The sequence below is a fragment of the Protopterus annectens genome, chromosome 14.part0, assembly GCF_019279795.1.
Source record: "Protopterus annectens isolate FY-2018-M chromosome 14.part0, PAN1.0, whole genome shotgun sequence".
NCBI classification, from domain to species: Eukaryota; Metazoa; Chordata; order Ceratodontiformes; family Protopteridae; genus Protopterus; species Protopterus annectens.
The window spans coordinates 1003827532-1003843334 of NC_056748.1; the positions used below are offsets into that span (position 1 = coordinate 1003827532).

General features: G+C 36.2%; 1 protein-coding gene across 1 annotated transcript in view; it reads right to left on the reverse strand.

Moving 5' to 3' along the window:
• STK32C (serine/threonine kinase 32C) overlaps positions 1-15803 on the reverse strand; it is a 916526-nt gene that overhangs the window by 31357 nt on the left and 869366 nt on the right. Inside the window, exon 9 of the mRNA XM_044056813.1 lies at positions 7729-7860. Coding sequence (XP_043912748.1) covers positions 7729-7860 — 132 coding nt within the window. The remainder of the gene's footprint in view (positions 1-7728; positions 7861-15803) is intronic.

Consider the following 15803-nt stretch of genomic DNA (forward strand, 5'->3'; position numbering starts at 1 on the left):
TCACAACCCCTGGGAATGTTCTGAAAATTCACTCAGATGATCTTGCTATTGATAAGGATTCAACAGACCATATACATGCCATCAATAAAATATTATTTCAGCTTGCATTTTGGAACATGGCTTAATGACTTTGCCTTGCAGTAACTGTCTCTTGAGAACATTTTATAACAGATTTCATATACGTTGATGCAAGTATCTGCTGATTAGGGCTCAGGATATGAGCTTTCTGCTCACAATTAATATTTGTGTCAACACTGTATTGCTAAGCCCTAATTTCTTATGTAATACTTTGTTATCTACAATGAAACAGCACTCAGTGGTGTAAAAATATGGCTCTAGGTGGTGTGGGCATGTTAACTAATGTTGCCAAATGGGCATGGGTATTTACTGGTGGTAAGTTGGTTGAGGAACTGGCCTAGTCTGACCTACTCTGAGGACCCATGCTAATGGTCGGACAGCTGTACATGCCTCTATTTGCCAGTGTGTGCCTGCCATAAAGCACAGCAGCCCTGGATCAATAAGCTACTGTCTGGCTGGTGTCCAGTTACCCAGCTTTAGTTACCTGGGATAGCTCTGTTGTGCAAAAGATGGATGTAAAACCAATCAACCCACCAAATATGAACTAAGAATCACTACACTGAATGTAGGTTCACTGACACGATGAAGCTTGGAAGTAGATGCTATGATGGTAAGGAGGAGACCGGACATCCTATATATCCAGGAGGCAAGATGGAAGTGCAGTGCAAAAAAGCCACTATGCTTGGGCTCCAGAGTCTACTATGTGTGATAAGAACAGGCTAGAAATGGAGTTGGAATTGTGGTGAGGGAGAAGCTTTAGAAAGCAGTGAGGTATGTCTTCAGAAATAGTGACAGAATCATGACAATAAGACTTCAGTCTGATAGGGCAGTATTCATAATCTTAGCCTATGCCCCGCAACAGGGTTGTGATAGTTAGGAAAAGAGTGCATTCAGACAGCAGTTGCAGGACCTACTAGATAAAGCAGGGAAACATGAATTGGTGCTGATAATGGGCAACCAGAATGCACATATCTGGACAGACAGAACAGGATATAAGCACTGCCTGGGTCCACATGTGTGGGGCAACAGGAATAAAGCAGGTTAAACCATTATATACTTCTGTCTGGAAATGGCTTGATAGTAGCCAACACATGTTTCAGACAGACACACAGTCACAAGATCACAAACAATAGTGGCCAGCATGCAACTCAGATAGACTCCTTCTTAGTAAAGAAAGGACACTGGGGTAGAATCAGTGATGGCAAAGTCAGTGAAATAGTCAGCCCACAGCATTAACCATTGGGTATCACAATCAGCTGCAAGCAGTGGTCAGAGAAAGCTCTAAGGTCATCAGAGACCAAGCTGAAGACCTGGAAGTTGACTGGAGAGAAAGCACAACAGTTCAAGGAATTACTCAGGGCTCTAGCACCCCAAGAGGAGGAAATAGGTGGAACTGAAGGAGAACGGTAGCACCTCAAAACAGCATCTATGAGGAGTACAGAACAGTATGCAGCCGAGTCATGTATAGAAATAACATACATAAAGAAAGCTGGTGGTGGAATAAAGAATTCCAGGAAGTCTTCACAAGAAAGAAGGAGTGCAGGAAAAAATGGGAGATAGAAAAGACAGAACAGGATAAGAAGAAATATTGGTTGGTGAACAAAGAGGCTAAGAAAGCAGTTGCAATGGCAAAAAACAAGGCATCAGAGACACTACCAGCTTCTCAAATGTGACTCAGTAGGTGGTAAAAAGAAACTATATCAGGTTGCAAGGCAAAGACAGAAAGATAAAGAAGATAGTCAAACCCCCTTCATAAGGGATTCCAGCAACAACCTGCTCACCAGTCCACAGGACATCAAAGGCAGATGAAAGGAGTACTTCCAGCAACTTCAAAATGAAGAAAACACACACACACAAAAGCTGTACTGTTAGCCTTTAGATTTGTCATTAAACTAAGATCCTTTCTGTTTAAGTCAGTGGCAGTTTAGGTGGATGGAAAAGATGTCACAGTATGCACTGAAAAGACTAGAGGAAGTTCCCAGTGCCCTGGCCAAATCCCCTTATAGTACACATAACACCTCAGGTGTCGCCTGAAAAAGGCTACTAACTAGACTAATGGACTGGGACTAACCTAGCCAACAAAGCATAAATATATTAAACAAAATGAAGGCTCTCCTTGCAATATTCTTCTGTACTCAAATGCATAACATGAAAGAGAGAATAAGCTGATGTGCTCTGAAATTAACAGATCTTAATTTTTTTTCAAAATGTCCAAGTTACAGCAATGTCAGGTAGAGGCTGATACTGATATTGGTCAATATTGACCAGAGCACTACCCTGGCAAACAAATATAAATAAATACATAAATAAATAAATGTAATTTACCCAAAAGCCACTTATAAGGCAATTGATGGCTGATACAAAGCCGTAATGGCTATATCCAGACTTACAAGCTGTATTCAAATCAAGTGTGCGAAAAGAGCAAGGAATAGTTACAGCAGTTAGACTGTTGACTAGTTTATTGAAATAAGCGCTTTCGGAAAAACCAATGTCCTTCCTTCTTCAGATATCCAATATCCTGTCTTTGAACATTTTATACAAACCATCCCAATTAATTGTTCACTAATTAAACAATCAATTAACATATTAGATATAAAAAATGTAATGTTTCATACATAATATACATGAATCATACAAAAAAGCTTGTGTAAAAATCTAATAAGAATCTAATAAAAATCAGATAAAGGCGACAACCTTAACCCAAGTTGTCTATGGTGAATTCAGCTGGAGTGGTTTCGCAGGATCTGTTCACGCAAGAGGAGCCGTTACTGCACTCATTTGAAAGCAATAACGTTGCACCCGAAGAGGCGAACGTCATCGGAAACCTAACGGCACTCATCCATGCTCTAATGGGCCGTGTGGATCATTTAACTCAGAGGATGGACAGCATTTTGCCTGCCTCAAACACTACAGAACTTTTTAATCAACCTGGAGGCAACCAAAGTAACGTAATCTTAAAATCTACGCAAAGTAAGCAACCTAGATGTAATTTAAGTAACTTAAGTAATGGTGTTTTACAACCTATGCAACATAACCAAGCCAGCCCAATTCTAAACAACCCTCCCATACTGGCGTCTGCTACGCGGGGATGTAGAAGCAATCAACAGAATACCCCAACGGATAACGCTGGCGAGGTAAATTCACCAGAAAGAGTCTCAATAGCCCTAGGACTTAACAACAACATATCACCAGGGAGAATGGAAGGGAATGGATCGCACAATGAACTTTTGCCATCTATTGGAACTTTTCTCAACAACGAAAAGTTTTTGACAATGGGTTGACACAAGCAGCAGCTTCTCCTGGAACTACAGGGGTGAGTGACCTTTTAATCAACATCAATACTTTTGATAAAAAGTTGTTTCGCTGTAGGAAGCTACAGCTAGAAATTTCATATTTGGATGAATGCTTACAGAAAGAGTTAGTACCTAAAGGACTAAGACAGTGGAGGTACCCTGTTGGCCTGATTAATGGGTCAGAGTTTCATTGTGAACTGTTGAAGTTATTCAATAAACAAGGTTATGAGTTCATCAGGGCACTTATTAATCATTACAAAGGTGAAGTCAACGGGCTTAAAAACGAGCTCGAACTGCTTGAGCATGCTATTAAATCTAATGTTGAATTTCCTCGGTACAAATATGAGTACACGAGGATTTTTAATAGCATACAAGCAAGCATCAACAAACTGACTGAAACTAAAAAGAAAAAAATAGCTAGAGATATGCAGCAATATGCTAACAACAAAGCATATCCATCTCCACCACCTAGCTACCCTTTAACTGATCAACTTAGTGGCCCTAATGACGGAAACCTTAACTCTAATGATTTATGTGACAACGATAGTGTATCGGGGCACACACCTACGTTACGTAGGAGTGAACGAATTAAAAACAACCAACCTGACAATAACCACCAAGTTTTTATTAATAACAATCCTCAACCATCAACCAGTTTCCATCAGGGTTTTCATGTGGCTCAACCCAACCAGGCAAAGAAAACCACAACTATGAGCAACCAGGGAAGAACAACGAACAAGACGAACAAAAGGAACCGACGAAGGAAATAACTAGGATGGACTCATTACAACCCCAGATTTTGACTAACACAAGGGGTGACTTTCACATTTACAACTATACAGATTTGACGATACCACAAGACATTATTGATTTCTTTGCAGTAGGGTTAACCTTTGTTCCCGACTTGCATATGGACATAGTGAATACCATTGTGGACCTTAAATTGTTTTCACGTAAACTCAACCTGACTGCTTTATTAGGTTGTACTCCTACAATCAACACATCATTTAGAGTGCCTAGTCTATATAATCCACCTTTGCACCCAAATATCCTTTGTTTTGAGAAAATGTGTGAGATTGATTTTCGATCCCACCTTAAACATATAAACAAGAAGAATAATACTAATATAAATAATAACCAAAGGGACTTCATTCAATTACTTAAAGATTGTAAAATCAGAGTTATTAAGCCGGACAAAGGTGGAGGATTGGTCCTTATGGACCACTCAACATATGTTACATCTATTAGTAAGCACTTAGACGCTACTACGTATCAACCAGTTAGCCTAAATGAAATTAACACATCTTTTAAAATTATTAGAGAGATGCTGGATGACTTGTTGCTAGAAAGGGCTATTGATATTGATTTGTTTAACTATTTAACCATGTTGGCACCTAGGACACCAGCTTTGTTTGGCACACCCAAGATTCACAAAAGAATTGTTGACCCCCCTTTTAGACCTATAGTTGATGGGCGTGGGTCCATCACCTATGGATGTGCCAAATATGTTGATTCGATTCTGAAACCCTTATTATGTAACGAACAACAAATTTGTAAAGACTCTTGGAGTTTTCTTAGTGAACTTAGTAAGGTTCAATTTCATTCAGACTACAAATTCCTAACAATTGATGTTAGGGATTTGTATACGGTTATTCCCCAAAATGTAGGCATTGAGTGGACCAGAGAATTTATGACTCAAAAGAAAGTCAATGAAAATACCATCTATGTAGTATTGACCTTATTAGAGATTGTCCTTAACAATAACTATATGTATTTTGAAGGGGAAATGTACCTACAAAAAACTGGGGTAGCTATGGGGTCCCCATGTGGGGGAAGTTTCGCTAATTGTGTGATGGCACATTGGGAAAGAACACTACTGTTCAAAAATAAATTTTTCCAAAAACATGTCATCTGGTATACCCGATACCAAGACGATATGTTCTTCCTTTGGCATGGCCCTGGCGACATCGTCCACAATTTTGTAAATTCTATTACATCACTAACGGATTTTTTTGAATTTACTTATAACCTAAAGGACGATGAAACTAACTTTTTGGACATTAATTTGTCCAAAGATATACCCCACAGAGCCTTTAAAAGTTCCATCTTTAGGAAACCCACATATTCTAATTCTCTCCTTCACTTTTCTAGTTGTCATCCCTATCATCAGAAGAAATCTGTGGTTAAGGGCCAAATGGTTAGGGCTGCTAGAATGGTTTCCGATGAGAATGATTTCATCAGTGAATGTGACACAATAGGGAACATGTTTTTCAACAGGGGGTACCCTATAACGTTAATTTCTAAGATTAGAAATGAGGTTATAACTAAAAGACAAATAGGCTTTTTCAACCCCTTACTGTTGAAGGACAAAGTAACAGAACAAGACAATTTGTCAAACAAACAGACTAACGACCTGGACGCAAGTATTAATAAATTTAGCACCGGGTTTATATGTACATATAATTTAGATCACGCTTCCATCAGGGAGATTTTAAATAAAAATTGGGCTCTCATTATCGAAGATTGTCATCTGAAGAACCTGTTTGGTGATCAGATAAAAATCACATATAGACGAGGGAGTAATTTAAAATCAATACTCGAACATCATAAGAAATCTCTGGTGCCTAGGAATAGGGGTATAACTAAATGTGGGGCTTGCCAACAATGTAAATATATAAATACAGCTTTTCAGTTCAGAATCAATGATAAAAACTATAAGGTGCAGGGTAAATATAATTGTGACTCTAGGAGTATCGTCTACGCAGCAATCTGTCAATGTTGCCCCGCTTTCTATATAGGGAAGACAGAAAGAAAATTCAAACAGCGTATCTATGAGCACCAATACGCTATAGCTAGAGGTGATAAGACAAACGCCCTAGCAAAACATATACTTCTGTTTCCCGATCACACTTTTAAATATACTGTACTAAAACAAATAATCCAGGATGAGAGAGGGGGACCATGGCAGATTAAGCTCGAAATCGAGGAGCTATTATGGCAGATTAGGTCTGTTGCATACGTTTCGCCAGGTTTAAATGAAACTATTTCTATTAAACCTTTTCTTAAACTCTTGGCGCTTAAGCGATAGGCTACGGCAAGTAATTTTAAATAAATTAAAATAATTTGTTTTTTTAACACCATGTGTTTAAAAACAATTGTTTAAAAACAATTGCTGACACTAAAAGGGTGTGAATAAACTCCTTTTAAGAATGCATTTAGCTATAGCGTTTTTTGAAAGCAGTTTTTAGCATGTATTTAGTTCATGACATCTAGGGTTAAGGTTGTCGCCTTTATCTGATTTTTATTAGATTCTTATTAGATTTTTACACAAGCTTTTTTGTATGATTCATGTATATTATGTATGAAACATTACATTTTTTATATCTAATATGTTAATTGATTGTTTAATTAGTGAACAATTAATTGGGATGGTTTGTATAAAATGTTCAAAGACAGGATATTGGATATCTGAAGAAGGAAGGACATTGGTTTTTCCGAAAGCGCTTATTTCAATAAACTAGTCAACAGTCTAACTGCTGTAACTATTCCTTGCTCTTTTCGCACACTTGTTTTAAACAGTTTGGATTAAGCTTTGTAGTTTGTATTCAAATCAAGCCTTGTTAACTTTAACTGAGCATAGCACCACATTCTCCTCAGTTATATATTATCCATCTGTGCACGGAGATGCGAGTTATACATTGTATGTGAAAATGATGGAATACTGAGTTTAGAGTGCCTGCTCCTCCATTGGTGCTCATAAGGAATAAATCTCAGGAGTACATCTCCCAATAATAATTCAAGTAGAAACTGGAGACTTAACAGGAGAGTTCCTCTCTCTCAATGACACAGCTAATTGATGGTTATATTACTTCTACTGAGTAAGTGGCATCCCCATGCCACACTCATTGTTCAGTGTCACCCATGGTGCTGTTATCATAGTAGAAAGGGGAAAAGTTAAGGCATACAGCAAAGCTCCTCAATGGCTGGCTCTTTCATGGCCATGCCCAGGAATGGCTATTGTTCCACTGGAGAAGAAATAGCAGGCTAACAACAATCAGTCAGATGGGTAGAAGACACAGTAGTCCAAAAATATTATACTATTTATATCAACAGCTACACATCCAGCCACATAAAAATGCTATGTATACTGCAGACACCATTAATGTTTGTACAAGGACAAAAGAAATACATTTGCAGTACTGTATAATTGTCTTCAAAGGTTTCAGCTCTCAAGAAGCAGTTTAGAATACTGCAGATTATGCAGAACATGTATAACTGATTTAAACACAAAGCAGTTTGCATAACACTGAGAAACATTATTATTCAGAATATCACTAACATTAAAAAAGTTACCTACTGATTGAGTACTGTCTTTGCTGTTGTCCCTGGATCGATTTTTTGCTAACCTCTTTTTCTTTTTGTGCAATGGTCTTGATTCTAGGATCATTTCTTCTAATTCAAATGTAGGATCACAATGCAAGCGGCCTTTCTAAGGAAACAGAAGATATGGGAAAAGATTATTGTCTGGATTATGAATTTCAGACATGTATTTGTGTTGTTTTTATATTCATTTTGTTTTATTCTTGAATATCTAGATGGAGGTGTGTCCAAATGTAAAGAAAAACAAGAAATAATGGATATATTAGGTCCTTACTAACAGCAACATAAACAAGCTGATGTGTCCATGTGGCCTTAAAGCAATATAAATGTATAAATATGGGCACATAGGGGTAACTTTAGGGTTAGCACACATAAATAAGGTGGTGCAGGGGGCTAACGCTAACCCTAGACATTAAGTCCATAAACATCCTTTCCATAACAGTACAAATAAATAACCCACACTGCAAAGATGCACTCAGATGGACATAAAATAAATATTTTCCCCTCTAACCTCTGCTCTAACCCTAATCTGTAAGAAAGCGTACACACACACACACACACACACACACACACACACACACACACACACACACACACACACACACACACACACACAAAATGTGTGCACAGATCTACTTTTAATTTTCAAATCACCAAAGTACTGAACCTGATAATATCAAGACAAAAAAGCCATTGCACATAATCAATAATCACTTTGTTTTATATTTTCTAATGTTATCCAACTTCTTGTGTAATCTATGTAAGCTTGTCTATTTAGAGCTTTTCTCCCTGGGCCTCCGCTGAAAAAGGACATGTATCCAGTCGGACTATCCCGGTAAACAAATGTAAAATAAAATAAATAAATAAATTATAAAAACAAAAAGTCAGAAGATTGCATCTGACAACATCGAACTACTATTGTATTCAAAATAAAAAATATTGAATCCCAAAACACAAAAAAAAAAGCTGCAAACATCACCGATCACATCAAATCAAACAATATTTAAATAAAAACATAAACCACAGACCCCAGCCAGCACTCAAATCCAGTAAAAGTCAAAATGTATACCACACAGAAAACACAGAAGGATCCAAGGAAAGCAAGGAATTCCAGTATAACTTTCGTTTAATGTAGAACAACGAAATACATAAGCGCTTTTGTAGCAAAGCTACTTCATCAGATGTATACCAAAACACATACATAAGGAGACTTTAGACATGGCCTGAATGATAGGGTACCTATTAATACAAGGCTTAAAGCAAGACATTTGAATAAGAAATAACATATGCATGTATGAGATATATATTTTTACTGAAATAGATTTTTATTGGAATGTTTCTACTGAATGTATTTTTTATGTATAAATTCACAAATGTATTTATTATGTATGTATCTGGTTCTTACTGCCTACTGGAAGTAGATGGAAATGTCATTGTTTTTGGAAGTAGGTTGTATAGATGTAATATACCTTTTAATAGTAATTGTAGATAGTCATGTGATTTATTGAATTAATTATATAATGGGTTATGTATGTGTTTTGGTATACATCTGATGAAGTAGCTTTGCTATAAAAGTGCTTATGTATTTGGTTGTTCTACATTAACCAAAAGTTATACTGGAATTCCTTGCTGTCCTTGGATCATTCTGTGTTTTCTGTGTGGTAAACAATATTTAAAGTATTCACCATAAACCGCCATAAACCACATTTTCGTACAAAAGAAATGAAAAGAAATGCAACTAAGTAAGTATTTTAATTTACAAGGAACAACTTTAAAACTTTAACTGCCATTACTGCATACAATGCTAATTATTTTCCCTTTTTACTTACATCTCCACACATTTTAAGAGTAAAAAAACTGTGTTCGAAAGAACTTCTCTAAACGTTTCAAAGAAAACTGCACTATACTATGTAAAGATAGTTTCATTATAACAAAATGCCGATACTTCTGGGAACTTAAAAGTAACTAAGTAACATTGATTGGATAAGGGCATCAGAAAATATTAAAGAAAAACTGCCACATTAAAACCAGCACCAAACAAGCAAAACTATATATTAAATAATTTTAAACAACTATTTAACATTATAACAACTGAATTTAAGGTTTATGCAAGAGGACAAGCCCCCTGTGCCCTTCACACCCCCTGCAAATAATATATAACAACTATGAGATTGCACTAAACTGACAGAAACGGTACACTTACCAATCTGGACTACATCACAATCTGCATACAAAAATATAATGGTAGTTTGGTGATGTAAGATGCAATCTTCTGACTTTTCATTATTATGACCTTTCATCTTTTTCATCTCCTTATTATCAGGTTTGGTATTTTGGTAACTTGAAAATTAAAAGTAGACCTGTGTGAACACATACACACACACATATATGCAACCATCTGTGCATGAGGTGGTGGCTTAAATATAATACAAAGTTAAAAGTCGTTCAACATATTTCAGTTTATAGTTAAAACAGACAAGTCCACCCCGTTTATCCCAAACCACAAGATAAATTTTAACTTTTACAGTTTCTTACACAATATATTTATAACCCATACTTGATTTGTTAAGATAAAAAAAAATCACTTAAAACAGTAGTAAATATAGCTTATAACATTAATGAATATTGCGTCCTAATGAACTACATTTAAACAGATTTTTGAAGGCAGTTATTTGGTGTAATTACTTTATTTACAAATAATATAAAGGCAGGAACAGTTGAATAAAAAGTGATACTGATGGGGGGGAACTGGCATCTTAGGGTACTTCTTGTTTCAGCAAGCCTGCTAAAATAGATAGTCTGAAGAAAGGAATAATACACACAAGAAATGGAAAATAATGACATATATGAAAACCACTATATTATGCAAAGTATACATATGTTATAGTGGGCAATGTCTGCATTCCTTAACCAAAAAAATTAAGGCTATTTGCAAAGCAGCAGGTGTGATTCAATTGAGTTATTAAGTACTAGTGCTGTAATAATATGTCATGGAAATGTATAATATATGTAATTATAAATCAAATTGGAACTGAGTCAGAATGCCTGCCAACACCACTGTAAATCAAAGCTTGGACAGTCCACTTGATGCCTAAAGCCACTACTGGGACAAGGAAAAGTTAGTGTCAACAGATGACTTACTGTTCCATGCATGAATTATTGCTCTACATCCAAATCTCACTTACTCAGCCAGAGGCTATAAGTAAAAAAATGCAAGGAAGAAGGCCCATTCTATCAGGAACAAAGTTTGTCCATGGTGATCTTTGGAAGTATTACTTTTAAGGTGGTTAGACTTGGGGGTCGAACACACCCCCTTCTGTACAGCACTTCCACTCTGTTATACCACCATGGAGTGTTTCTTGTGAATTAAGAATTTGATGATTGTGTGATCCTCCAAGCATAGGAAGGTGGGAGGAAAAGATGAATTACAAAGCAAAAATGTAGGTTAATACAAGCGTATGTGTTTGTAAACTACTTAGCACCTTTTAGATCTGGTGTTGACATAAATCAGTTTTCCATTATTTTTATAACTTTAAAATCATAAAACCTACACTCCCAGTAGTTTAGGGTTAAATGTTTCATTATTTAAACAAGTAAACTAATCTAAGTATAATAAAATGTCCCCAAAATAAACAAAAAAGTGAAATGGAATGCTGCCCACTATCTTCTCCAGCCACATGACAACAAGTCATAGCTAGTCAAACCTTGGATTATTGCTGTGTGACATAACCACTGAAATCAATTGCCTTGATGCAACTGATGTCAGAACTCAAGTCAGATTCCCACACTACTCAGCAGCAGTTGCCAAACTGATCAATGTGATCTGAGAGTTGGGATGACTTCCTCTCTAGAAGTGTATAACAATCTATTAAAAATGCTTATTGTACATCTAAAAAATACTGGTTCTTACAGATAGATACTTTCACTTCAGCTTGATTGGAAAAGTATATTCCTCAAGAGAGTAGGCAAAATTCCTGGAAAACTGCTTCTAAAATTAAAAAGCTTAAAAACAGGTGACTCTTATTCTCTGATTGCAGGGCTTTTATTTTCTGAAACAATAGATTTACTCTTTAAGTAAGAGGTCTGTATTGGACTTTAAGCTTCAAAACATATGTAAGTATGCATTTATATTTTAAGCTAGAACATTTTTTCATGATAAGGAATATTAAATGGTTAGGTTTAGTGTTTTACTACATTTACAGTGAAATACGCAACATATTTCAATTTATTAAACTTATGAATGTATTTCTAAATGTTAAACTAATACTTCCTGTAAGAGAATGTCATTAAATTACAAGCAATAGAATTGGCAACTTTAAGACTATATAAGCTAAGAATTTTATTATATTTATTTAACATTGCTTAGCATGTGCATTGCTGGGTTAAAGGAATGTCAGATCTAAGTAATATGTTAATTAGAAGTAATAAAGTAATGGCGTTTTTTTTTTGTTTGTTTGTTTCTGTGTATCACATTCATTCCACAGGTCATTAAAAAGTAAGTAACACTTTAAAAAGCTTGAGAACAAATGAATGTTCCAGTTGATGCGAAGGTGCTTGATTCTTGCTTGTCTTGAATCCCACCTGCTTCTTGAGCTGTTTTGCAGAAAATCTAGGTCAAAGTTCATCACCGATGTTTGTATAAACAGAAAGGAACTTTCTTTTTCTTAAGTCTATATGTCAGAAATCTACTCAAACATATTTTTTCTCTTAGAAGTGATGAATTGGTAATACAAACACTACAGTAATATTTTATATTGAGATGTTGCTGACATGTAATTTGCTTACATTTTGCTGATTGTTAATGGTGTATGCTGTATTGTTATTTACTCTAACTGTACTTATTAATAGAAAGAAGTAAAGTTAGATGTTTATTACTGATTAGAAAATTTTAAAAGAATTAAGAATTATAAGAAACTTACAGAGGAAATTGCCAGCTACTGTGTGCTGTGAGTTGTCATTTTCACATGCTGTAATCAAATTCTAATGTCAGGATGTAAAATAGCAATCAGAACAGCAGTTCACAATGGCTAAAATCACACATTCAATTTAAACAACCAGGGGCTCTTTTATATATAGTCAAAATTGATTGTAATACTAGAATGAATAAGAGTAAATATCTTATGAATAATATGCAAATGCACAAGGAATGAAATATCTGCTATGAAAGATTAACAAAAGAGCAGTATCAGTAAGCTAAGAAATATATACATATACTGTAATCTTGAATAGAAAGCTGATGATTAAATAGCTCTTTGGTAAGAGATTTTAGAAATACAAGGTATATAGAATAAGGTAGACAATTAGTGGGCAAATAAAACAAAAATATATTTAAATAACAAACTGCTTATAAGAAATATATGTATTACATTTACCTGCATATGGCAGAAATATGAATGTACAAGATCTCATGTAGTTTACATAGAAAATTATACAAAAATTATTAAAAATATCCTGAAAGCTGAAATGTAAAGCTTGGTCATGTGAACACTGAAGCTTTTTACAGATTGTATGTTATTAGTTTCACTAATACTAATAAGTCAGAGTTTAAATTTGAGTGTTATAGTGCTGAATCAGTAAATCCATTTTGATAGAAAGTAAAGTGGGTTTTTTAATATGTTTGAACTCAGGAACGGAGAATGGGATTTGAATTAAGCACATTGCAACTTCTGAATACAATATAAACTGCATTTTGAATCCATATAAATAGCAGGACATTCAGTTTGACCTGAGTAAGGTACATACTTTTATGAATTAGTTTTATAGGCTAAAGCATTTTTAAATATTTTGAAATTTCTCATGTTAAGTGTTTTACACAATTTTAAGATACAGACACTTGTAGTTTTAAAAGTAATTCAGATCTTTTGTTAGATCTATAAAATGTGTGTATCTTTCAGCATGACATATATATATATATATATGTGTGTGTGTGTGTGTGTGTGTGTGTGTGTGTGTGTGTGTGCATGTGTGTGCATGTGTGTGTGTGTGTGTGCGTGTGTGTGTGTGTGTGTGCATTGATTTTCCTTTTGTATAATGTTTCTGTATGATAATATTACTTGTCTCCTTTAAGTCTACAGATATATTTAGCTCTTCAGGTCTCACTTTGTTCACTTTAATTATAATAATTGGATCATAGGAAGTTACTAGGCTAATGGCCTGAGGGCTCTTAGAAGCCTAGCCAAATTTGCCCTTGTTACCATGATCAGCACCTATTGCCCCTGTCCAAGAGGGACACAAATCAAATCCCCAGGGAGAATTTACTGTTACCCATCCAGTCATTCAGATTGCATTTGAAGAGGGTCAATGAAGTGCTCTGTTTGACGTGAAGAGTCCTCCATTCCAAAGGTGTGGTAACATCTGGGAGACAAATGTGCCCTAGTATGTTCTACTGATGTCACATACCAGGTTTAGGTCCTTAGAGTGAGTAACCTGTGTGCCATTCGACTAGTGGATGTGCAGCATTTTTAACAAAGTAGGGTCAGAGATCGCCTTATATGCAAGGCAGAGATTGCCTTTGAGTAGTCTGTATGAAACAGAATAAAGTAACAGTAATTTCAGCCAATGCACATAGGATAGCTGCTGAAGACCTTGAATTTTCCTTGAGAAGAACCTTTGTGGTCTTTCTAATTGCTGCAGGTGTTTTGAAAGGTACATACATAAAGGGGCACTGTACTCAATTATTTGCCTAATGAATGAAGAGTACAGAGAGGTGATAACTTATTTTTTCAAGGCAATGCCCTTACTTATGAGATGAGCCATAGAGAATGCCCTTCTTAACATTGTGGAAACAAGGTGATCAAAGGCAAGGTTGCTGTCAACCTGACTGCCCAGATCTCTCACCACTGAGTGTGCACTTAGAGTATTGCCATTGATGTGGTAATTTGCAGGACCATCGCTCTTACCAAAAGGGATGATTTTTTTGCATCGAGTTTGAGGCTATGACTTTGGCATCAGTTATTTGCTTGTGTAAGACCTTTTTGAAGGATGTTGACATCATTTGGAGATTTTATGACTGCACCTAGTTTGCAGTCATCAGCAAACTTTGTCAGCCACAGTCCCTTGGTTTTAGCTTATACTATAGAGGAAAAGATTCTGAACAGTTGAGGTCCCAGGACTGTTCCATCTGGAATGCCACTGGTTATGGGTTTGCTGTTGGAGGTGGATTCCCCTATGTAGACTGTATGGGTTCTATCAGTGAGGCAGTTCACAACCCATCTTATGATATAAGGGTTGATATCTAGCTGGGAGAGTTTGTCAATGATGTCTGAGTAAGGGATATTGTCAAATGCCTTGTTTAGGTTTTAGGTAGGCTATATGCATACACTTCCTCTCATCCAGGGCCCTGGTGACTGTCTCAAAGAAGCTATTCATACCTCTCAACCTTTCAGAAATCTGGACAAAAAAATAAAAGTGGGACAAAGGCCCAAAAATAGGGACAATTTTTAAATATCGTTCTTATAAACTTAAAAAGGGGGCAGCCACAGTGGTGCAGTGATTAGCATCGCCGCCTCATAGCAAGAGGTTCTCCGGTTCGATCCTCGGCTGGGGTGCCTTCTGTGTGGAGTCTGCATGTCCTCCTTATGGTTGTGTGGGTTTCCTCCAGGTGCTCCGGTTTCCTCCCACATCCCAAAGACATGCTGCAGGTGGATTGGACACTCTATATTGGCCCTAGGTGTGAGTGTGTGCATGTGTGTGCCTCCTGTGGAAGGTTGGTCACTCAACACCGTAAAACTTCACTGCCAATAATGAGCAGACAAGGTGATCTGCTGTGGTGACCCCCAACCCGGAAAAGCCAAAAGAAGAAGAAGAAGTTCTTATAAACGTAGAATGTTGATAGAATAACAGATTGTGCATTAGCATAAATTTTCTGAAAGGTAGGAAGTCTAAAAATCAAATGTCTATCATAATTTTCTAACTTCAATCTTTAATGATTTGTCACTAATTTTCCAAAAAAAACAAAACTTTATGAAAAATGGACCAAAAATATGAGCCAAAAATCTGGACATTCTGCAAAAATCTATACAGTTGAGAGGTATGAAGATGGTGCTCAGACTG